This window comes from Gymnogyps californianus, chromosome 22 (genome assembly GCF_018139145.2).
Source record: "Gymnogyps californianus isolate 813 chromosome 22, ASM1813914v2, whole genome shotgun sequence".
In the NCBI taxonomy this organism is placed as follows: Eukaryota; Metazoa; Chordata; class Aves; order Accipitriformes; family Cathartidae; genus Gymnogyps; species Gymnogyps californianus.
The window spans coordinates 4,149,532-4,173,439 of record NC_059492.1 but is presented as its reverse complement, the minus strand read 5'-3'; the positions used below and the strand labels follow the sequence as shown (position 1 = coordinate 4,173,439).

The following is a 23,908-nucleotide window of genomic DNA, read 5'->3' as shown; positions in this document are numbered from 1 at the left end:
AGCTTTGTGGCCCCCCCGAGGCGTCTAGGGGTGTTTTTGGGGTGCCCCATGCAGCGCTTGCGGGGCTCCACCAGCAGCACCCTCGCTGCTAACCTGGAGCCGGGATATGGCCGGGCACGGTTCCCACGGCCAGCAGGCCTGACGGGCAGCACGGGCAGGGTCCCGGGGGTCCCCACGGGCTCCCCCCCCACCCTGCTCGCCCCTTACCTGGAGCAGACGGAAGTACCCTGGGGTTAAGCGTCTGGGGCGGATGATCATGGCGCAGCGGGGAGCAGCAGGATCAGGCCCCACAGGTCAGCAGCAGCGTGGCTGGACCCCCTCCCCAACCCCCCCCCCCCGCCCAACCCCGGGACCCCCACCCTGACCACCGCGAGGGGGTCTGTGTCTGTCGCCCGCCTGCCGGCTCCGCGGCCCCCTCCAAAAGGGCGGCACGCACCCGGCGAGCGCCGAGCGGCTGTCAGCCACGATCAGCGCCCGCTGCTCCCCCAAGCGCACACGCCGGGGCGGGGGGAGATGGGCGCTGAGGCGCTGTCGGGGAGGGGGGGCCAGCACCAGCCCAGGGCAGATTTAGGGGGGCGGGAGAGCTGGGCTCGGCTAGGGCTCTGTGGGCCTGTATGTGGGCTGCCCCCTGCCTCAGTTTCCCCACCTGCAAAGGAAAGGGTGGGAATTGTGCCTTGGGGGGGGGGTGTGACCCTCCCCAAAATCCCCAGGTGGTGGGGAGGGGGCTGAGCAGGGGCTCCACCCCCCCCCAGGCTCTCCTGGGGGTCTGTGGGGCCAAACCTCATGCCCACAGGGCACCCGGCTGCTGGGGGATACCCACTAGTGTCATGAGTTCTGTTGGGACTCAGCCCTCACTGCAGGCAGGGGTTGGTGGGAGACACCTCATCTCACAGGGGAAACTGAGGCTGGGGGAGTTCCCCCGGGTGGGTGCCATTTCCCCAGGGGGTTTCGGCAGCCATGCGTCACCGTCCGGCCCGTGACTCACTGGGGTGCGTCGTGGGGCCTCGCCCTGCAGGGTCTTACTGGACTGTACTGGGCGGGCGGCCCCGGGCGCGGCGGGAGGCCGCGGTGAGCGGCACGCGGGTGCGCCAATGGGGCCGCCCGTCCCTGGCGCAGGTGAGCAGCCGCTCCCGCCGCCGGTTCCGGCCTGGCCGCCATGGAGCCCGTGGGTGCCTGGGGCCCTGCGCGGGCAGCCGCCTGGCTCCGAGGTGAGGGCCCCCCCACCCCCTGCACCCTAGCTGCCCCCCAACCTGGGGGGGACCCCACTGCTGACCCTGGGGTGGGGGTCTGGGGTGGGTTGTCCCCGGCTTGGGGACATGTGGGTGGCCTGGTGTGGCTGGGGGAGGTGGCAGCCCTTTCCTGTCCCTCACTCCTTGTCCCTGGGGGGGGGGTCAGTCCCTGGATCTAGCTGGGGCTGGGGGTCTGGCCATCCCCACCATCTGGGCTGAGACCGGGCGAACTCATTGCATGGAGAGGTCCCTCCCGGCAGCCAGATGTTACCCCCTGGGGTCACCCAGCCAGGGGCCAGCAGGGACACTGGAGGGGGGGCAGGGGGTGCTGGCCCCCCCCCCCCCGGTGTCCTGCTGGTGCTAGGGCAGGGCTGTGGGCAGGGCTGGACGCGGCGGTGCAGGGGTACCCCTTCGAGGCCTGGGGGCTGGCGGGGCCCGACCTGCTGGGGCTGTCGGCGGGGGCCCTGGAGGCACTGGGCGTGTGGCGCCTGGGGCACCAGGAGCTGCTGCTAGAGGCCGTGGAGCAGCTCCGCGCCCTGGTGAGTGCCGGCACCCATGGGTGCTGCGGGGCTCCCGTGGTGGAAGGGGGGATGTGGGTGCACCCTGGGCTGGGTGAAAAGAGGGGCGTGGGGAAACCTTTGGCTGGAGGGGGGGATGCAGGGGCACCCTAGGCTGGGTGGAGGTGGGGGGGGGACATGGAGGCACCCTGGGCTGGAGGGGGAGGATGTGGGGGCACCTTGGGCTGGGTGAAGGTGGGAACGCAGGGGCACCCTGGGCTGGATAGAGGGGGGGATGTGGGGGCACCCTGGGCTGGGTGGAGAGGGGACATGGGGGCACCCTAGGCTGGATAGAAGGAGGGACATGGGGGCACCCTGAGCTGGGTGGAGGTGGGACATGAGGGCACCCTGGGCTGGATAGAGGGAGGGACATGGGGGCACCCTGAGCTGGGTGGAGGTGGGATTCGAGGGCACCCTGTGTTGGGTGAAGGTGGGGATCTGGGGGCACCCCGGAGACCCCCGCTGCCCTCCCGTCCCCCGGCGGCCGTGTCCCCCCCAGGACGCGGGGCTGGCGAGCACCAGCCTGCGGACACTGACGGAGAGGCTGCGGGAGCTGGCGCAGGGCACCCAGAGCCTGGTGCTGGGGGGCTGTCGGCAGGGGCTGCCCCCAGCCGCCCCCCCTCGCCCTCCTGGCCCGCGTCGTCGACCTGGTCGGTGCCGCCAAGGGGCTCTTCTCCTGGCTCAACAGGTCCGGGGTGGGTGGGGGCACCCATGGGTGCTGGGTGCCCCCCGCACCTGGGGCTGAGCTCTCTGCCCCCCTTCCCCGTCCCCAGATACCTCTTCTCCACCCTCAACGACTTTTCGGCCAGCCGGGACATCGTCCTGCTCTGCGCCCAGCTGGCAGAGACGCTGCAGGCGGTGGGTGTCCAGGGCTGCCGCGCTGCCCTGATGCCACGGTGATGGGCACGGTGTTGGGGCGGGGGGGGGTGTGTGTGTGTGTGTGGAGCCAGCCGTCTGCTCTCCTGTCCCCCAAAGCTCTGCCTGCTGGAGGAGAGGGAGAGCTGGGGGTCAGGGGGGATGTGGTACAGGCGGGGGTTCCCGGCGGGGGCCCCCCCAGCTGGGATGGAGGGGGGCTGAGCCATCCCATCCTGCTCAGCCCCGCATCTTGTCCCCCCAGGACTGTCCCGTGGCTGAGAGGGACAGCCGGATCCTGCGGATTGTAAGTGCTGGGTGAGGAGGGGGTGGCAGGCATGGGGGGGCTCAGTGCTGCCAGGGCCCCCCCCTCAGCCCCCCCCGCTGTCACCCGCAGTGCCAGCACATCGTGGGCATCTGCGAGAGCATCGTGGGCTGCAGCCCCCCGGCGCTGCTGGACCGCAGGGCTGTGCTGCAGCGCGTGGGGCTGGCGCTGCCCCCCTGCCCGCGGGGCAGCCCCCCGATGTCTCCCGACACCCCGACGCTGCCCGCTGGCCTGTGGGGGAGCCCCCAACATCCCCTGACACTCCAATACTGCCCCTCAGCCCGTGGGGGAGCCCCCAACGTCCCCTGACACCCCGACACTGCCATCTGACCCCCTGGGGAGCCCCCCGCCGCTCCTCACTGCCCCGCTGGTGAGTGCCCACCATCCCAGTGCCCCCCACTGCCCTGGGACCCCCCGGCACCCCCTGCACCCCGCTCACGCCTCCCTCCTGTCCCCCCCCCAGGGCCTCGAGATCACCTCCACCAGCTCCTGCCTGCACTTCGTGTCTGCGACCACCTCGGAGGTGAGTGAGGTGCTGCCCCTCCCAGTCTGTCACCCCCCCCCGTGCCACCCTGTCCCTCAGTCACCCCCTTTTAGCACCTGCCATGGGGAATACCGCCCATCCCAGCTGCAACCCATCTGGATGGATCCTGTGAGCCTCTTAGTGCCCTAATCCACCCCCCCCACCCCAGAGCTTGGGGTGGCTGCCTGCAGCTGAGACTGTGCAACTCATGTCATGAGTGAGCACAGCCCGGGCTGTGGTGGGAGCCCCCCTCCGCACCCCGATGCCACCAGCTGCTCTGGCCAGTGCTGTGCAAGGTCAGGCTGCTGGTTAATGGTTAACCCCCCCCCTCCAGTTCTCCCCAGCCGGGAGAGCTCCTGAGTGTGGTTTAGCTGGGGGTGGGGGGTGAGCACCCAGGGCCAGGCACCCTGCTCCCACCCTGCCTCTGCCCCAGGCCCTGGCTGCCCACGGGGGCCGCATCCTGCCCGGAGACGAGATCGTGCAGGTCAATGAGCAGGTCGTGGTGAGTCGGGGAGGACGGGGGCTCGAGGGTGGTGCTGGTTTCGGCAGTGAAGTGGTGGACGGGGAGCTGCAGGGCTGGGAGGATTTGGCGGAACGCAGGGGCTGCGGGGAGGAGGATTTTGGGGGGGACATGGGAGTTGTGATTGCAGAATGCAGGAGCTGTGGCTGGGAAAGGTCTGGGGGACGCAGGAGCCACTGCCGGGGGGGTTGGGGGACGCGGGAGCCGCTGCAGAGGAAGATTTGGGGGACGTGGGAGCTGTGGCTGGGGAAATGTGCAGGACACAGGAGCCATAGCCGGGGAGATGTGTGGGATGTGGGATCTGTGGCCGAGGAGGATGTGGGGGACGCCAGAGCTGCGGCCGGGGAGGGTTTTCAGGGTGCAGGAGCTGTGGGGTGGGAGGGTGCACGGGGCCAGGGCCGGGCGGCCGTGGGGCAGCGTGGGGCCGGGGCCACGGCTCACCAGGGTGTGCGCGCAGGTGGGTTGGACACGCGTCAACCTGGCAAAGAAGCTGCTGGAGAAGACAAGCGGCGTGACGTTGGTACTGAAGAAGATCCCGCTCGACCTGCCTGGCTCGCCCCCCTCTCCCAGGCAGCAGGTGAGTGCTCCCAGTACAGCCCCAGTGCTGCACGGGGCTGTACCGGGAACCAGGCAGGGATGCTCGGAGCTGGGCATCTCCCATCATGTTGGTGGTCCCTAAAGCTCTGGGGGACCATGGTGGGATGCGGGCTGGCCCTGATACTCCATCTGCAGCTCCCAGGAGCATTTTCGGATGCTGCGGATCCCCCCGGCACCAGGAGCGGCGAGTGCCTGGGCAGCCCTGTGTCCCTGACCTCCAGGTGAGCCCCATCCCCTGACACCCCAACACCCCCAGCCCAGCCAGCACGGAGGTGTTTGGGTGCCCCCGAGGCCCCTTCCCAGCTCTTTCTGGAGGGAGAGGTGCCGGCAGCGTGGCAGCTGCCTGTGAGCGGCCCGGGAAGCTGCCAGTAGTCTTAAGGAACAAAAAAAAAACGTGGTTGTGTTTGTAATTCATTCACTTGGTAACGTTTTAATGGGGTTGAAACTATATTTAGACATGACCCTTCTCCTCTCCCGGAATGGAAAGGCGTGCGCAGAGCCGGCAGCAGCGCAGGCGAGCCAGGCAGGAGCCGTCCGGCTGGGCTCCGACCCTGCTGGGGAGCGTGAAGGCCGGTGGAGCCGGTGCCGAGCCCCCGCCGCCACATTGCCTCCAGCCCCGCTCCTCCTCGGGCAGGCAGAACCGCGGGTGCCCCAAGCAAGTGTGGGGCCGGCCGGAGCCCGATAGCGGGAGCCCCGTGGCAGTCAAGGGGGTTTTGTGGCTCAGGGATCCCTTTTTCTCCTAGCGCTGCTGCCAACTCAGACTCGGGGTCAGACTCGGTGCCGGACCCCGTCACCAACGAAGAGGACGAGCAGGACTCGAGGCTGCCCAGGGCGGCCGTGGGGGAGCTGCCGGGGCTGCCCAGCTGCGGTAGGAAGGGAGCAGAGGGGGAATCCGGGGATGGAGCGGTTTCTCCCCCGGGATGGGAGGCTGGAGCCCCGCTTGCTGTTTGCAGGTGCTGCAGAGGAGGAGGCGGCGTGGGTGGGTGGCACCCCACCGGGCACCCCGTGCTCTCCGGGCACCCTTGCTGTCGCCGGACCCTGCGCCGCAGAGCTCAGCCCCATAGCAGCCCCCACCACAGGGGCTGGGGGCACGGAGCCTGGCCAGCTCCCTGGGGAGGTGAGAGCTGGTTGGGAGGGGAGCACTGAGCCTCAGGGGGACACTGGGGGGACATCAGTGGGGCACACGCAGGACTTCATGTCCTGCCTGAGCTGGGAGGCAAAACACCTGTGCCTGGGTGGGTTCCCCTGTGAGCTTGCTGCTGCGGGGTGTGCGAGTTGGGGGTCCCTAAGGGGCTGTGGGTGCTGCAGGGGTGGGGGGGGGGGCTCAGCTAACGCTGCGCTGCCCTCGCACCCCCACATCGTCCCTAACCGCTCATCTTTGTCTCCCTGTTCAGGGCAGCCCCCAGACGGGACGCAGACCAAAAGGTAAGCAGGACCCTGCCAGGGCTGGGGCGAGTGGGGCTGGGGGCTCTCCTGAGCTCTCCCCCCTGCTCCTCCTTCCCTGCTCTTGACCCCCTCCCCACCAACGCTGCGGCCGGCAGGAGTGGCGACCAGGCTGAGCCGCCGGCGGGTCTCGTGCCGGGACCTGGGCCGGGTGGACTGCGATGGCTGGCTCCTGAAGAAGAAGGACCACGTGGGCTTCATGGCCCAGAAGTGGAAGCGGTGCTGGTTTGTGCTGAAGGGCCACACGCTCTACTGGTACCACCAGCCCAATGTGAGTGGGGACGCTGGGTGTCCTCGCCCCCCGCCTGGGGTAGCTGGGCTTTCCCATCCCCAGCGCCGGAGTAGGTGGTGGACACGGCTGTCTCCCTCGCAGGATGAGAAGGCTGCAGGACTCATCAATGTGGCCACCTATGACCTGGAGAGCACGAGGGAGCAGAAGAAGAAATAGTGAGTGGGGTCTGTCTCACCATGGACCGCCCGGCTGGTGGTGGAAGGGGGGGATGTTGTCCCGAGGGTGCGTGCTGATGAGCCCTGCCGGGTACTACCTGCATGTCCCCATGGGCCTGGCGGGGTCCCCATGGGCCTGGAGGGGTCCCCATGGGCCTGGCAGGGTCCCCGCAGGGCTGGCAGGACTGGCCGTCTTGCAATATAGGAGCCCGCTCTCTGAGCAAGACGTGCGTTGCGCTACTGGTGTTACCTGGGACAAGGCTGAAGACCGGAGCATCTCTGACGGCAGGGAAAAGCCCAAACCCCTGGGCTGGGGGGGGCTGGGGGGGGGCTGCGGTGCAGGGGAGGCTGGATGGGGGCTCAGGGCTGGCTCTGGTGCCGGGTAACTGCAGCAGCAAAGGCAGCCGCCCGCTTGTCTTCCTCCAGCGTGTTCCAGCTCTCCCATCAGAGGTACAAGCCCTTCGTCTTTGCCGCAGAAACGCTGGCTGATCTGAGCATGTGAGTAACGCGCCAGCCGGTGACAGCCGGTGCCAGTCCCACCACACCGGGCTGCCCGTGACCCTCCGTCTGTCTGTCTGTCCATCCTTTCTTTCCCCAGGTGGGTCAGTCACCTAATAACAGCCAAAACAAAGTATGCGCTCGCCCACCAGTCGGTCCCAGACAGAGAGGAAGGTAACGGGCCCTTCTCAGGGTGGGAGACGGGGTCGGTTCCCCCACGGGAGATGGGGACCCTGCAGGGAGCCGTGCGTTCCGGCAGGGCAGTCATGCCTGGTGCTGCAGCCCCTGCGTGGGACTGCTGGGAGCTTTGCCCGTGATTTGGGGGAAATGTGAGAAATGCTCCCTGAGAGGAGGGCCGGGGTGATGCTCAGCCCTGGGGAGGGCTGGGGGGGGCAGCCTGGGGCTCCCCGCTCCCTCCACTCCTCCCGTCCTCCCACTGTGACCTCCAGACTGCTACAGCGAGACAGAAGCCGAGGACCCTGATGACGAGTCCCCCGGACACAGATGCGACTTGGTGAGTGGCCCTAGGGGACATCCCGGGGAAGGGACGGAGGATCCTCGTCTCACCTCCCACCCCATCTCTCCCCCAGCCAAAGAAGAGGCTGCAAAATGCCCCGGAGAAAGCCCAGCTCTTCCCAGCCAGCGGCGAGCCCAGCAGCGCAGCCAGCAGCCCCCAGGGCAGCCCCCGGCCCTGCTCACCCATGGGTAGGTGCTGGGGGGTGATATCTTTCACCCTGTCACCTTGTGCGCACCCTTTAATCGAAGTTAGGGCCGCTCTTTCGCATGCTTGTGCGTGCTGGAGGGGGCTAACTCGAGTTGGGATGTATTTGAGAGTGAACCATGTAGTGTCTCGGGATGCTCTGGGGGCAGGGTCACGTGCGGGGGCAGCCCCATAGCGTTTCGGGGTTGCCCCCCTGCTACGGTGCCCCCTTTCCTCGCCCAGACCCCGCTGGAGAGGATCTCGAGTGCCTGATGCAGTGCCTGAAGCAAGGAGGGGTGTCCCTCATCGGGCGGCAGCGGTTCCTGACGCAGGAGCAGTGCCGCAAGTCCTTCATCCGGCGCAACAAGAACCCCACATCAACGAGAAGGTGCACGCGGTGCGGGCCCTGCAGAGCACGCTCAAGGTGGGAGCCCACAGCCCCCTGATCCCCCCCCAAAGCCCCCTGCCCACGAGGAGCCACCCCAAAACATGCCCGTCCTCTCGGCAGGCGAAGCTGGTGGAGCTGGAGGCTCTGGAGCAGTTGCTCAGCGATGCTGCGCTCACCTCGGAGAAGTTCACGCGCTGGAAGGAAGAGCACCAGGAGCTGTACCAGGAGCTGCAGGAGTGGTGGGCACGGCAGCAGGGCCAGGATGGCGACGGGGGGCTCGGGGCCGAGCACAGCCTCCCCGAAGAAGCGGCCGAACCCTGACGTCCCGCCGGGACCTCTCTGGCACGAATCGTTGCCAATAAAAATCACGGTGCTGCGGGAGCAAAGCGGGCGCTCTGCCCGCGCTGGGGGGGGTGCAGGGGGGGATTGACGACATTTTTGAAAGCTCAGCCCCCAGCATGGACTTGCCGCAGGAGAAGTGGCTTCTGCTACATCCCCCCTCCCTGGGGCGGGACATTGCAGTGACAGTCTTGCTTTTCTCAAGGACGTTTTTGTCTCGGCTGCACGTTGGCCTTTTCCTGGAGGAACGTGCCCCTGCCGCGCACACCGGCGCGGTGCCGCCAGCCATCCCGGCCAGGGTCTCTTCTGCTGTAAATAAAACTGTGTGGACGAGGGCTGATTGTGCCGTGGTTTTTCTTGGCGCTGAAATGTCCCCGCAGTGACAGCCAGCCCCTACCCATGCCATGCGTCACCATCCTCAAGGGGCTGTGGCATCCCTCTGGGCTCTACTCTCCTCTCCCCGTGGGCTGCGGCAGCCCAGCTCGGGGGGGATGGCACCCACCGTGGGGTGGAGGGGACAGGCACTGGCCAGGGAGGGTGATGAAGGTGTCCCAGGGAGGGCGATGAAGGTGTCCCAGGGAGGGCTGAGGTGCTCTGGGGGCTTTGTGCAGCTCCCAAGGGGAAGGGGAGAGCGCGGGGCAAGAGGGGGAAGGAGATGTGGTCAGCCTGGAAATGGTGGATGGGTCCTGTCCCTCCCTGTGCCACCCAGCCCCTTACAGACGTGCTACAGCGGGTATGGGACGCTCTTTATTTGGCTGCAGAGGTGAAACCCTGCCTAAGGATTAAAGCACAACCAAGTAACAGGCAAGAAAGCATTGACACCAGCTTGCTTTTAAGTGAAAAATTACCAATGAGGAGGTAAGATGGGGAACAGACCCACTTCTTCCACGCAGTGAGAGTCCAAGGGGTGTCCAGGGGTGCAGGACACCTCACAGCGAGCAGCATCATCCCGTGGTGCTCGCAGTAGGAACCAGTCTGTCCCAGTGCCTCCATAATTCACCTCGTAAGGGGTAGTGGCTGGCCTCATGACAAACCCCCCTCTTCTTGCAGAAGAAGGCCTCGTGGCCAGGCAGACACCAGCCACCACCTCTGCCCCTCCGCCACTCCAGCCCAGGTAGAGACACGTCCCCAGGTGGAAGTGGTCTGCCGGGGGGGTCTGCGGGCTGGCCAACTCCTCCAGCACCCAATGACCATGTAGGAAGCGGCACCCAGGTACACGGCACCCGCCAGCATCAGCAGGACCCTGGCAGCGGCCACCAGGTTGGGCCGTGGCGGGGGGGGCCCACCACTGTGCCCCCAGCATGGCCAGGGCCCCCAGCAGCAGCAAGCCCACGGTGGCCACTCTCGGTACCTGCACGAGCCAGAAATGGGCTGCGTCCTCCAGGAGGGCACGACAGGCTGGGCCCGGCTGGGCGAGCACCTCCACGCAGCTCTCCCAGAGGCTGTCACTGACGGAGAGGTCACAGGAGCAGCCAGGCTGCTCGGGCAGCTCCTTCCACCGTGGGGTGGCCGTGGCCACCAACAGCAGCACCCAGCCCATGGGGGCCAGCGTCAGACCCCACACCAAGGAGAGGGTCCCCATTGCTGGTGAGGCCTCGCTGGTGGCGGTGCCGCTGCTCCAGCCGGGGCGGGCCCTGCCCATGGAGCTGGGGAAGGCAGGCGACACCATGGCACATATGAGGAGCCCCAACGTGGCCGGCCATAACGAAGGGCCCAGCACCGCGGCCTCTCTGCTGCCGGCACCCAGGGCAGCGCTGACCTTCCCGGCCGAAGGGGCAGAGGGGTGTGAGGGGGCCGAGCTGGGGGCGGCCGCCTGGCCTTGCCCCTCAGCCTAGGGGGCCCCGGGGAGGCCCTGAGGGGACGGTGGAGCCTGTGCGGGCCGAGGGGGTGAGGGAATGCGGGAGGAACGGTGGGGCTGGGCCCGGCTGCGGGCCGGGCAGGCCCCGCTGCCCCATACGGCCCCTCACACAGCGCCCGGTCCCGCCGCCGTCAGCACTGCGCAAGCGCAGGGAAACTGCCGGTACCGCTCTTTCAGGCCCCGCCCTACGGGTGGCGGCTGTGGACACTTTTCCTCCGTCAGAAGCCGTCGCTCCCTCCGCGAAGCTGCAGGGCGGGGATGAGCGTTCCCGCGAGCCAATGAGCGAGGGGTAGGGACGGGGCGGTCGCGTCCGATAGGCTGCGGGGCAGAGAAGGGCGGGGAGGGCCCTGCCCCTTTTCCTCTGCCACTCCCCCTCCCCCCCGCGGCTGTAACGGTCGCGGCGCGCGGGGCAGCGCGAACGCCGCGGCGGAGCCAGGTGAGGGGGTCGGGCCCGCCCGGGAGCCGTCCCGCCGCCGGGCCTCACGGGGCGGGCTCCGGTGTGGGGCAGCACCCCTCCCTGTGCTTCCCCCCTCGGTGAAACCATCCCTTCTCCTCCGTCGCGGGCAGCTCGGCGGCCCCCCACCCCTCAGGGACCGGACTCTCGGGGTCAGGCTGCGCCTTCCAGGCGGTTACCCCCCCCCGGAGTCAACCGGCCTCGCCTCTCCCCTCCCTCCACCCAATCACTCTTCTCCCCATCCCCTTCTGAGGGGTGGAGGGCTTCCCCCCGCACCCTGGCTTCACATCGGTCCACGCACCCGCCAGACTCTTCCCCCCTCCATCGGGTGAAGCGCTGCTCCCCCTCTCTTCGTGACCCACCGCTCCCCTTGCCTTCTTCTCCTTAGTTTTTCTTATTTGGCCCTTCCCACCCCCTCTGCAGGGTCTGCCCTGTGCCCGCTGCTGGAAGGAGGTGGTTTGTAGGATGGTGTGAGTGTTTGTGAGAGGGTGGTGCTGAGTGAGGTGGGAACGCTTTGGTTGCTTTGTCTGTTTTATTTCAAGAGCCCACGCTTGAATTTCCCTGTTATAACTGCCTGACTGTAGTGCTGGAGACTGAGATTTAAACTCGGGAATTTCATAAACATACCTAAATTAATCATAATAAGCACTACATTTAGCTAGAAGTGTTTTATTTCTTCACTGAGTGAAACGCGGCTTCTGGTTCATTATCCTATTGTATTCCCAATGTTTATCCTATGTTGTAAAATCTATATATGTATGTTTTCTAAGGATTAATGGTCTCTGTGAGCTCTTTAAATCAGTTAAGCAAAAATCTGTAAGAGCTGGCGATCGAGGATTTAGTATTTGACTGGTGGAGTGGAGAGAGGCCTTGAACTGCCACAGTGAAGCCTGAGAGCTGTAAACTATACTTGCATCATCAGAGGCAGGAAATTCCCTGTCTGAAGTACTCAGATAAGCAGATAAATTAAACCAAAGCCCTGGACAGATAATGATTGCCATTTCTGGAATGGCAACGCTAAGTTTTGAATGACTGCATTTCTGGATGTAGTTGCTCAGTGACCTCTACAGAGGGCAGAAATGAACTGGTTTAGAGTTAAGACTTTTAAAGGGAAATTTTTAGTCTCTATAGACATAAAGCCAGCGTGTAGGTACCATGGTGACTGATGCGCTATAAATAACTATGATGGGGATAACACATGTCCCAGTTGAAAGGCGCTGCTGAACTGCTGCATACCTGGAGAATGTTGCAAACAGGAACTCTCCTCATTTCTCAGGCATGAAGAAAACCTACAGTAACTGCAAGGGGTTTTTTAAGTATTGCCTCTGTTGCTGCGGGGATGAAACAGATATTCTTGGGAGGAGATGCTAATTAAATATGAAATACTGTGTTACTCTGAATGAAGAGTGGCTGATGTGTATGTACCCTTCGCTTGGTTAGTGGGAACAGGGTTTGGTTTATGATGATTTAAAATATGATTTTTATTTATTGCCCTGTAGTTCACTGGAAAGATAAGATGGCTGCTCTTGAGAAACATCCAGACCTGAGGCTCCAGCAGAACAATCCATCGGGTAAGGACAGTCCTTTCTTTAAAGCCCTGCTGCTGTCGGATCCTGTTTCAGTTTCTCTGAGGAGACATGTGGCCCTGAGAAGAGTTTTTTACCAAAAGCTTTTTATTAAAAAAACAATGGCTTATTCCTGCAAAATAAAACAATTGCATGGGTATGCAAGGGTAGAGAATCATTTGATAATGAACCTATCTCTTGAGTGATAACTGATAAATCTGGAAGAGTTCTTAACAGTTAATGCAAAAATGTACCTTTAACTAGTTTTGCTGTGTGCCAATGCTGCTGCTCTTCTTTTTAGTCTGAGTACCAGAGCATCAGCTGGGTGTAATAGCACCAAACTTATCAGTGGGAATATAACTTACTGCTTTTGCATTCTGGCTTCCATAACAGGATTGATTTTTTTCAATCTCCTGTTGCTATTATTTGGCTTCCTTGTGCTTGCTACCATTTCCTTTTGCAAAAGAGATTTCTTTAGCAGCAATATGGGGAGTCAAGCAAGGGTCAGTTTGGTTTTTGATAGCATGGGGAATTAGGTATGGCTTAATTAAGTATATTAAAAGGCTTTTCAGTCTGTTGGATAAAACATAAATATCCCTGGCTTTTTCTCTCCAGGTCCCAGCACCAGTCAGAAGAGTAATTTCTTGGAGACTGACTGGAAGACGCCTATGTTGTCTGTGAAGTTCCAGAGCCGTGTCAGTCGCTGCTCAAGCGTGGCCGACAGCGGGGATGGGGGCATTGGGACCTCCTGCTCAGACAGCACAGAAGGTGATGGTCAGCATGGGATCACACAGTAACAGCCAAAGACTTCAAGTTTTCTTAGAAAACCGACAAGTATTAAATCGCCTGATATTACTGAACCCTAGAATGTAAAACCTGGGGAGAGCAGAATCCGTAATGATGTTTGGAGACTATTTCAAAAGCAGTGCCTCAGTACACAGATATGCTGCCTGAAATATAAACAAGTGATTAAGGGACCTGCTGTTTCTCTAAGCTAGTTTAGTTATCTTCTAACTGTAGTAAGCATTTTTAACTGACTAAAAGAGCCACCTTGGTGATTTGCTGGTTCATATTGACCTACAAGTGATTTATCAGAAAGTCTGTCACATATCACATACTTTTTTTTAAGAAATAATTTATAGGTGCCTCTAGAGACTTCAGATCAGTGTGCCTTTGGGTGTAAGTCTCTCCAGTGTTAGAGCTGTGTGCTTCTCACTGAAGAATGCTGCAGCCTTGCCCTCAGCTGAGGTGTGTTCTGTGAAATTGCTTGTCCTAGCAATCCTTTCCACCTGTATTTTCATCTTCACCTGTGAAAGTGATATAAACCACTGTTGATTTCACTGATTCTTCTTTCAGCAGCGAGGAAGTTTGTGGTGTTCTTTAAAACAATGCGCTTCACACATTCATGTGTTTCACAAGCTGCCCTGAGCCTTTTCAATGAGTTATAGATCTTAATAATGTGTGAGTTGAAATGAAGGCTTTTGAAAAAGTCTGGCTTGTGGAAATATTGCTAGAAATATTACTAGAGCGCATGTTTAAGTGTCCCATCAAGCCTCTCTCAGGATAATAAAACATGCAGTTGCACACTGAGGGCAGGGGAGATAACGGTGGCTCTCTCAGAAATTGCCGTTCTGAATGTTTGTAATGTTGTAGCCTTGTTCATAAGAGCTGAGGCTGAATTGCGGCACTGACAGCTGGCTGAAGCACGCTGACTTTCAGGTCAGTACATTAGTCAGAAATGTTGTTGTGACGACCCTTAGCACACTCAAGGAACCGATTGCAGCATCCACACGTGGCGTGCTGGTCAGAGACCTCGAGTTCCTGGTAGTGATGCTGGGATATAAATTTAGGGGCTGTAAAAGGAAATTGTACTCTCTCTTCTGTTTGCCAAGGTGAACGTGCTTGCGACCGCTTGGTAGCGTGGTGTTCTCTGGAGTTCCTAGGCACAGCCAAGTAATGTCTAAGAGATTTTCTCCCCCTCCTGCTCATTTTTGAGGAGAGGGTCTTGTGCCTTTATTGTGATAGTTTTCCTGCAGTTTGATGGTGGTCTTTGCAGAATCTGGTTTCAGTCACATTCAAATCATAACCTTTTATTCCTTCTTGTAGCAGTGCTTTGAGGTTACAAACAGGTGGAAGGGTGACCTTGCAGTCCTCATGTTGGATTAAAGAAACATCACGTGGGGCTGGGCCTTTAGCCAAACCCATGAAGAAAACGAGTTTGTGTATCTGGGAGAAACCCGGAATTACTGCGATACACAACGTATCGGGACGAGGAGCGGGAACAGGCACTTTGCTGTTTGCCTTTCTCAGCTCTTGCTGTTGCTGTATTGAAATCTGAGAGTTGCTAAGAATAACCCTGTATTTCCATGTAGCCAGGTTTGGTGCCCGTCTGACAGGACGGGCTCACGCTGGGGTGCGTGCGCTGAACTCTATCTCATTTCCTGTGGCAATAAGGCGAGAGCCATTACTCTAGCCTCTAGGAAAAACCCCTTTTGCTGCAGTGTCCTGGAGGAGTTCGAAGGTCAACTGCTTGGTGATCTAGTGTTCAGCTATGTTTGAAGCTCATCATGGGCTTAGTGAAGGCTCCAGTTAGCTTTGGTTACGGTTCAGAGTCGCTGAGCTGTGGGACGGGCAGAACAGAATCAAGGTCTCAGTGTTCAGCTGAGTAAGTTTCAGCCTTTTTATTCAATTTAAAGGACTTGATTTCTAAACCTATAGAAAGATAACCTTATTGATTTAAGATTATACTGGAATAGCTTAAAAACAAGGGATTAAAATGTGTACTGAATTAAACTTGGATTCTCCCTGTGGTTTGTGGTGGTAGGAAAATGTCAGCAGGCTCCTGAAACTTGTAGTGAGGGGGAACGTAGGTGTGCCTTAGTCTTGCTGCTGGTGCTTAGGAGGACATGTTTGGGGGAAAAGAATCAGTTTTAAAAATTCTTTTGGAAAGTTCAGCAGAGGAGTGGCTGTTCATGTCAGAATATTTTCAGGATTGTAATTAGAGCATCACTCTTCTTCTTTCCCTAGACTTTTGCAATTCCAGTAACGGTTCCTCATTCCAGCCCATCAAAACCCAAGTGACCATCCCAACAGCCCATGTTATGCCTTCTACGTTGGGTGCCTCACCCTCCAAGCTGTGCTCTGCAGGAGACCAGAGCTGTTCGCAGAGTACTTCAAAAACTGCTATGCCAGGATCTGCTTCTGAACACGCAGGGCTCATGAGAAACGGAGATTTTAATGCCGGGAAGCCTTCTCAGGTGCCACCCAGGGATCTCTTGCGTCTCTACGGGACTTCAGGGGAAAATGGTTTTGAGCAATCCTGGCATCCTGTTTCTGATCACATGAGAACAGAAGATACTTGGAAGTTTGACACCCCTGCCATTGAGCGCACCCTTAACCAGTCTCTCTTTCTGGATAGTTTGTGCACTGACCCTCTCCACAGGTTCCAGAAGTTCAATCCAAACTCTGGGGCAGCTGAGGCAGGAAAGGACCATTATAAGGTGCTGCCAGAGAGTAAGCAAGCGGCAGGGGCTAACGGAGTCTGTGAGCCCCAGGACGGAACGTGGCCGAGCGGGAGCAGACTGATGCCAACGGGACTCCAGGCCAACAATTTCTTTTCAAAACCTGTAACTCCTTCATCTCGAGCATGGATGCAAGAAGCCTGCGCGCTACATCCGCACGAGAGGGCCTGCGAGCTCAGTGCTTGGAAACAACAGCTGGAGAAAGTGCGATTGCAAATAGAGCAAATGCAGGTAGGGAGCTGCTTGTGTGAATGTATGAGTTTGAAACCCTTCCTGTCTCTTTAGTCATGAATCATTGTCCCAGACTTAAGAAGCAAGGGGGAAAATGTCTCATGCTTTTCCTGTCTTACACCGAAAGTCTCTTAATGATCTGTTTCTACAACATGTGGTGTCACAGGTATCATTTGACATGCTGCTTATTTAGAGCAGCCCTGTATTATGTTACAGCACTGCACAACGGTTTGGATTGAGGTGAAATATTGTTTCTGCTAGAAATTGCAAAGAAAAGCACGTCAAGAAGTTCTTGACAGTTTCTAGAATAATTGTATTCTGTATCTAGAGTTAGGAAACAGACTTTTTTTGAAAAGATGCATAAAACTAACTGCAGTTTATTAGATGGAAACAGTTTGTTTATCACCTCCCACCAGCTGTACCCTAATGGAGACAAATTGTTTCCAGCGAGCTAGCACAGTGATCTAAAATTATTTGTTAATCTCCAGTTGTGCTTGGGCAAAGTTACTTGTTCTTGGACATCAACGGAGACTGAAATAGCTATGTCCTGGCATGCAGATGAGCACACAGTGTGCAAAATAGCTTTAGCAATGTTGCAATTACCTCTGTGGAGCACAAACCTCTCCCTCCTCATTTTGTCTCCTCTTTCAGTTACAAAATGGAGGCGCCTGCCACCATCCCTCGACGTATTCTCCTTCGCTGCCTACACCTGATCCAGCTCAGTGGATCAATATCCTGAACTCCAATGAAAACCTACTCAAGGAGAAAGAGCTCCTCATTGACAGGTGAGAGTTTGATACTGACATGTGGTTTAAGGACTACAGTGCATTTCCTTTTGGAAAGGGAGGGTTTTGAAAGAACCAAGGAAAGCTCGTATCTCAGAGTCCCTTTTACCCGATGGAGCTTTTTTGTTGCAAAGAACAATATAATGACCTTTGAGAACAGCCTATTTTTTTCATGAGCTCTCCTCCCCTTCCTCTTGGAGTTAGGATGATGATCCTGAAGGGTTCAAATAAATCAATTTTGGTTATGGCTTTCTGTGTTTTATAAGGGATAAAGATTTCTGTTCACATCATGATTATCTGGAATGTCAAAACTACTGCCTTGTTGCTTGAGAACTTTCTGGGAGCTCTTTGAGATCTTTATTTTAAATTTGTTCTTTGTGAGTTTGGGCTGGCAAACAACATTTCTCATACCTAATGCTAGTGATCCGTAAGATTTTTGAAGAAGTAAGTCCTAATGAAAACTATTCTTCAGCATTTGGACTGTAAATACTTTTTCTGCTTGCTCATTTTGAGTCATCTGTCTGTTCGTTTCACTCATAAGCTCCACAGCCAAGCTGGATCCTCCAAAGCACGCAAGGCTTGTGTGTTTTATCTATAATCATTGCTGGGGGGAGGCTTTGAAGGGAGGGGAGGGAAGAAAAGTTAATACCAATTGTAAAAAAGAGTCAGAATAGACGTCTTTCAGATTTCTCTGCAGGGTTGTCTTTCTGTTCTGCTTGTCACTGGAGCATTAGAGTTGTGGTGGCACTGTTCATGTTGTATTGCTCTCTACTACTGTTGAAAACAAGGTGTATGTTTGAGAACAGTGTATTACCTGGGGTTTTTTTTACAGACAGAGACAACACATATCCCAGTTGGAGCAGAAGGTCCGGGAAAGTGAACTGCAGGTTCACAGTGCCCTGCTTGGCTGTCCAGCACCCTACGGAGATGTCTACATGTTGAGAATGCAGGTAACTGGGTGCACCAGGGTGTCAGTAAGAAATAGGTATGGAATCCAATGGCCCTACCACTTCTCATTAGGTGTTCCTTGAGTAGGAAGGCTATGCAGAGTAAAATTATCCTTTGTATGGGGTCCTGATTACTTGTCATCTCTGAGATCTTCTGTGACTCTTGAGATTTCAAACCCTGGAGTACTACAGTTTGTTTAGAAGCTGTGCTAGTGATGCAAGCGCCTGACAGCACTGACAAGTGCTATTTTAGATACTGCAGTATATAAGATGGGCTGAATGATGTTTGGGAGTTAGGAGGGCTGAGAACACAGCTCTGAGCAGCTGCTTAGTGCCAGTTTGTGACTAACTGAATTCATAGGCTGTCTCTGTTTGCAGGAGCTGCAGCGGGAGAACACGTTTCTTCGAGCACAGTTCACAGAGAAGACTGAATCCCTCAGTAAGGAAAAGATTGAATTGGAGAGAAAACTGGCTGCTGCAGAGGTGGATGCAAAGCTGATCCGGGAGTCACTGAAGGAAACTATGCAGAAACATGCAGAGGAGTTAAAGAAACAGGAAGAAAGGGTATGATCCCGTGGCTCTAGAGGCGGGAAGGTGTTTTTTCTTCGAGAAGCTAAGTCAATGTAGTGCCTACGTGAAAGTTTTCTGTGGCAATGTGTTACTGTAGGTATTTTCTGATCTCCTTGTAGAATTCTTTGGTTTATAAGCAAAAGCCCTTTCTCCTGCAGTTAGAAGTATTTCAGTACCTCTTCTTTTAACCAGAGAAGCCTCCTGTCTTTAAGTGAGCAGAAATGCTGCTGAGTTAAGGTGATCTTGTATTTTGATGTTGAATGCTGTACAAAAAGGTAAATGAGCGGGCTTTCAGAGGACTGAAGGATGGACAAGAAATTATATAAACTAAACTATATATATTGTATATGACTGTCCCCGCAGGTAAAGGGAAGAGACAAACACATTAATAATCTTAAAAAGAAATGCCAGAAGGAATCTGAACAAAACAGGGAGAGACAACAGAGAATAGAGACCCTGGAACGATACCTGGCTGATCTACCAACCCTTGAGGACCATCAGAAACAGAGTCAGAAGGTAAAACTTCCTCTGAATTGTGATAATAGCTCTTCACATACTTGCTCAGATGACTTTTCTACAGCTGCAGATAATCCCCTGTGCAGCTGCCCAAGTAAAGTTGTGGTCTGGCCTTTTTAGAGGAGGAATGTTCTGAGCCATAGCTGAGAATTGCCACATAGGTAGTAAAAATCTGCCTTGCGAATGTAGTTGAAACATGCTGTGTGTGGTGAAACCCCTGGGAGGTATCTCGAGTCTTGTGATGGTCTTTGTTGCAGCTGAAGGAATCTGAACTGAAGACTGCTGCTATGCAGGAAACAGTGCTGGCACTGGAAACAGAGCTTGGAGATGTCCGGGCTGCTTTCAGGGAGCAAGAGATGCAGCTAGAAACCCAAAAACACAAGGAGCTGGAGCTTCTTTCCACTGTGCACAGGTAAAAATCAGGAGGATTAGAATAAGCTTCATCTTAGCACTGAAGTAATTGCTGCACAAGAACAGCAATGATTCAGCACAGCCACTGTCCCACGTGTCAGAACCAGGTTACCATGGATTTGTGACGATTATGTGAGTGCTCGCCAAAACACCGTGTTCAGATTCTGTGTGCCAGCAGTGGAGGGTGGGAGCAGAACCACATGGCTGAAAGAAAGGAGGCCCCTGTTTTGTCACCTGGGTTTGTCTGTGTCCTCGGGTTATTGCTCTCAACCGTAACTCCTTGCAAAATGGACCTACGTAATCTGCAGTCGTCGCGTCTCCGCAAATGTGCCAATGTCATGGGCAGGGCTGTGTCCAGGGAGAGGGACTCCCTCCGTCACAGCCCTGGCAGTTTGCAAGCTGGGATGCAAACAGGGCAACACTGACATCTGATATGAAAATCGTTTGCTGCCTCATATTGTTTAGTGAGGGAAACACCCTAAAGAAAGCTGGTTTTCCCATGGCGTTCTGCTAATTTCAGCTTGCAGGACAAGATGCAGCAGTGTGTAAAGAATGCGGAGAGAGGACCCCCTGCCCAGGATGGGGAGAGACAGAAAATAGAAAATGACTCTCTGAAGAAAGAATGCGACTGCCTCAGGAAGGTAACAGGCTGTCCCAGCTGGGAATCACACATTTTTTCCTTCCACTGAGTCACACCAGGCACTAAAATTAAATCGGGGACTCTTGCAGTCATAGGCAGTCACAATCGCACTGAAGCGGCAGTTCCTGGAATTCCAAACTGAGGGGTTTTAAAAGCTGTTCTTAGTGTGATAACTGTGCACTCCTACGGTAACACCGGAGAGAAGTTGCAGAATGCAGAAGAGGGGAGAGGAAAACCACAAGAATGCAACTTCTCCAGTCTGTTTTAGCTGATACTTCTAATGGTGCCTCTTATCAGGTGCCTTTCATCAGGGAATCTACGTCCACTACTAACAGAGGCAGTGATTAAAGCAGTAAGTGGACAGGAAAGAGAAGGAGAGGGCATGCTGTCCTACTGAAGCAGAAATCCTGGTGGTATTACTGAGTCTGTGTGGCCAGTTCTGATGCCTTTGTTTTTGATTCCAGATAGTGGACAAACAGCAGAAGAAGATGGAGCAGTTGTCCTTGCAAGTAAAGGTGAGAGGTGACTGCAGAGGGACCCAGAACTGAGAATCTGCTGTGAAGCGAGTTAGACTTACTACTTTCCCATGGTCTGTTCCAGAACCTGGAAGAACAGGTGGCCCAGGAAGAGGGGACGAGCCAAGCTCTGAAAGAGGAGGCGATGAGAAGAGAAAATGCACTGCAGCAGCTCCGGACTGCTGTGAAAGAGGTCAGAGCGGGAGTGTTTAGAGTGCCCGAGCCCAGCAGTTGAATGAACAATGGATTGTCTTTTAGCAAGGCCCTTAATCTGCAGTCAGCAGCACAACCTCTCCTGCTTCCTGCTAGTCAGTTGCCCTGTCAGTGCTCTGAAAGGAGCTCTTCTCTCTTCAAAAGCAGGAAGAGAAAGGCGGTTTCTGCCTGGGAACTTCAGCTGGGGCTGTGGGATGTGGTGGAGGACGCTGAGCTTGCCAGCTGGGGGCAGCAAGGCTGCGAGCTGGAGTCCAGACTCGACTACAGCCCTGGTTGAAGGGCAGGGCTGAGCCCCACTCTCAAGCCTAAAGGAAGGCAAGCACAATGGCAGCCCTTGAGGGAAGGGATGGCCAGTGTTGGGGTGAGCGGCTGGTGCACAACCTCCTGGAAGCTTATTTTGTTGCGTCATGCCTCGGCAGGGACAGTGCAGTGTCATGGGGCGCTTCGTGTCTGAGCCAGGAAAGCCGAATGCTCACACCCTGTAGGACTGACATCGCTCATCTGGCGAGAGTCTGGAGGACTTGATGTAAACCAGCTCCTCCTGCCCTCCGTCCTCCCGTCATCATCGAGCAGTTGCGTTAAGTCGCTTTAAGTGTGCTAGTTCTGTACCAAGTGACCGCTAACCTCTTGTGTTCAGCTTTCAGTGCAGAACCAGGATCTCATTGAGAAGAACCTGACCCTTCAGGAACGACTCCGGCAGGCAGAGCTAACAACCCAGCCGCTGCCTGCTGAGACAGCCTGCCTCGCCCAGGAGTTACACAGCGAGCTGGCCAGTTGTCTGCAGGATTTGCAGTCTGTCTACAGCATTGTCACTCAGAGGGCTCAGGGCAAGGATCCCAACCTCTCTCTGCTCCTGGGCATTCGCTGTAAGTATGTGGAGTGATGGCAGAGCAAACCCTTCGGTTCCTGTGCTGTGGCAGAATTAAATAACTCGCGTATAATATAGCATGGAAGGTTCTCGTCTTTCTGGGCTTCTGAACCTTCTTTCTGTGGTTAGCTAGCTCTAAAGCTGCACGCTGTAATAACTAAATGTTAAGTAGTACCTCTTTTGCAAATGCGCGTTGGTTTTTCTGGCTCACTTGCAAATGTGTGTGATCCTTGGTCAGAATTGCATGTGAAGTAACTCCCTTCTCTGACTCCACAGCTGTGCAGTACTCTGCTAAGGAGAAGGACGACTTGCTGAGCCCTGATGGACTTGCAAAGAAACTGGTGGAGGTAAAACAGCTTCACAAGGAGGTGGAGGACTTAAGGACGGCAATATCTGACAGATATGCTCAGGACATGGGAGACAACTGCATCACCCAGTAAAGAACGCTCCCCAAAGTAAGACAGGAAATGAAGACTTGAAACCCTCAGGAGTCTAGAGCTCCTACAACCCAAAACCTATTCAGCACTTTACCATCCCTTTGCTCGGGTACAAGATGTGTGACTTATCCAATCCGTGAGAAATCAGGGGGTTTGTTGCCAGAAGTGTTTAGCTGCTGACTGGCTAACTGGAATCATTCAGGGCTTCGGTGTCGGGCTTTGCAGTAGCTTTGATCTTGTGGAATGTGTTTATGCTGTGTTTGCTGGAGCTGGTGTGGTCTCTGATGCTGGGAGATGAATTCTGAATTGCCTTCCAGGCATGTCAAATGCTGAACATGCAAATGTGACCGTTAAAATCATCACTAAAAGGAAACGTATGCCCTGGTCTTTCTGATAAATTCTCTGCGCAGATCCTGTGTGACAAGTAAGACCAGAGGATTATCAGAGTGTTCAGGGGATATCTGTGAACTTCGTAGGCAAGCAGGTTTGCCAGTTATACTACTGCTGATTACATCAAGGTGCTACAGGCTTCTCGGATGCTGTGCGCGCGGTTCTGGCTTGGATGCTTGTGTAGCCATTCGTGGAGCGGGACCTGCTTTCCTCAGGTAAACGCAACTGGAGTCTTTCAGTAGCCAACAGGAGTTGGGGAATAAAGAAACACTAAAAGGAAGAGTCTGAAAAGGCTCCCCCTGGGCACTGTTACCCCAGAAGCCTTAATAAGCCTTTTATCCCCCCGAAATAGCACTCTGAGCGTGGGTATGATTCAGACTGTGGAGGAAGTGGATTGATGCTGAAGTGCCTTAATGTGCTAGAGAAACCTCCTGTCCCCACGCTGCTTAGTGCCTAATGCATCTGCTGGCAGGGTGAGGAACTGCTCTTTCTTGTAGCAGCCTTTAGAGCCATCGCAAACAATCCTGGGGAGCCTTGAATGTCTGGAACCCCTGCCAGAGCCGCAGAGAGGCTCTGCGCCCCCGGGGGACCCTGCTGCAGGCCAGCGGGGAGACTCGCCTCTGCTTGGCGCTCTGCTTGCTGCTCGATCGGCAGAAAGCCGTTCTGGTCCTGACATGGCAGGATGGTACAGCTGGGTCTGAGAGCTCTTCCTGATGCCTGCGAGGCAGTGACCGCTTGGGCTTTGTTGTAGCCCTGCCACTCGTTCTCTGGGAGCTCCCTGCTCCTCTGCTAAATAATGGGATTTCTAAATAAATCAGCATGGGATGCGGTTCACTTTATCACAACCCTCCTTAACCTTAGTGGCAACTTTACAGTACTGAGTGCTTGCTTGTGACGATGCAGTGGTGCCGAGGGTGGAACTTTTATGGTTTTCAGCTTAAGAGCAAGATACTAAGTCAGTTATATAATAGGGGGAAATACTGCTGAAACGTCTGCCGTTTGGTTGCTCTTGGTTCACGTTGGGGCCGCAAGCCCTAGGTTTGGGAGAAATGCTTTCGTTATTCCGTTGTGTTAAAATTTAAGACCAAATCTGTTTTGTTCTTAGCGTTTGGCCACCACGGGCGACGGCGGCAACAAATTGGTTCGTTTGCTGTCCCGAGCTACCCCCTGCACGGCACGGGGAGAAGAGCGCAGCAGTGTCTGCCGGGCAGCCAGCTGTCTGCCCTGTTCTTTCTGTATCTGGTGTATTACATTTCTGGCTGTTTCTGTTCCCAGGCTGCTGATGCCGTGTACTGAACTAAATGTGGGCCAAGGCTATTTCTTGAAGTCATTTGTCCTGACTGCTGGGAGCTCTCTAGGCACTGGGGTGCAGAGCAGCACCAGCTGTGAAACCTGCTCTCTCCTGCAGGTTAGCAGGGTGCTGTTTAGCACCATCCCCTTTCCCCGTGTTCTCTTTGGGGTGCAAGATCTAGTTCCCGGGTGCTGTGCGGGGACACGTTTGCCCTCTGCCTCTGCAGAGCCGGCTGTGAAATGAGATCGCGGCTGAAACCACCTCGGTTGATGCTCGGA

General features: G+C 56.4%; 2 protein-coding genes across 3 annotated transcripts; both read left to right on the top strand.

Annotated features, from left to right (window-relative positions):
* The first annotated feature begins 1,156 nt into the window (after positions 1-1,156).
* Positions 1,157-8,466, top strand: CNKSR1 (connector enhancer of kinase suppressor of Ras 1). Its single transcript, XM_050909965.1, is given in 25 exon segments — positions 1,157-1,208; positions 1,611-1,768; positions 2,286-2,386; positions 2,388-2,474; positions 2,560-2,644; positions 2,904-2,945; positions 3,036-3,198; positions 3,201-3,248; positions 3,251-3,333; positions 3,427-3,486; positions 3,920-3,988; positions 4,464-4,583; positions 4,739-4,824; positions 5,347-5,471; positions 5,557-5,720; positions 5,998-6,028; positions 6,145-6,317; positions 6,420-6,493; positions 6,920-6,991; positions 7,092-7,165; positions 7,441-7,505; positions 7,582-7,696; positions 7,935-8,057; positions 8,060-8,115; positions 8,200-8,466. Coding segments are annotated over 25 exon segments (2,427 nt in total). The 3' UTR covers positions 8,401-8,466.
* Positions 8,467-12,124: 3,658 nt separating this feature from the next.
* On the top strand, positions 12,125-22,917 carry CEP85 (centrosomal protein 85). Of its 2 annotated transcripts, XM_050909946.1 has the most exons (14): positions 12,125-12,147; positions 12,230-12,301; positions 12,911-13,063; positions 15,323-16,047; positions 16,699-16,832; positions 17,665-17,782; positions 18,158-18,343; positions 18,713-18,865; positions 19,123-19,277; positions 19,797-19,917; positions 20,381-20,431; positions 20,517-20,624; positions 21,282-21,510; positions 21,789-22,917. In XM_050909946.1, the coding sequence occupies exons 1-14, from the start codon at positions 12,144-12,146 to the stop codon at positions 21,950-21,952; spliced, it is 2,373 nt and encodes a 790-aa protein (XP_050765903.1). In that variant the 5' UTR covers positions 12,125-12,143; the 3' UTR covers positions 21,953-22,917. The 2 variants fall into 2 exon arrangements, with proteins under 2 accessions (XP_050765903.1, XP_050765904.1); XM_050909947.1 differs by lacking the exons at positions 12,125-12,147; positions 12,230-12,301; positions 12,911-13,063; ... (5 more) ...; positions 19,123-19,277; positions 19,797-19,917 and adding an exon at positions 20,171-20,268.
* The last annotated feature ends 991 nt before the right edge of the window (positions 22,918-23,908 follow it).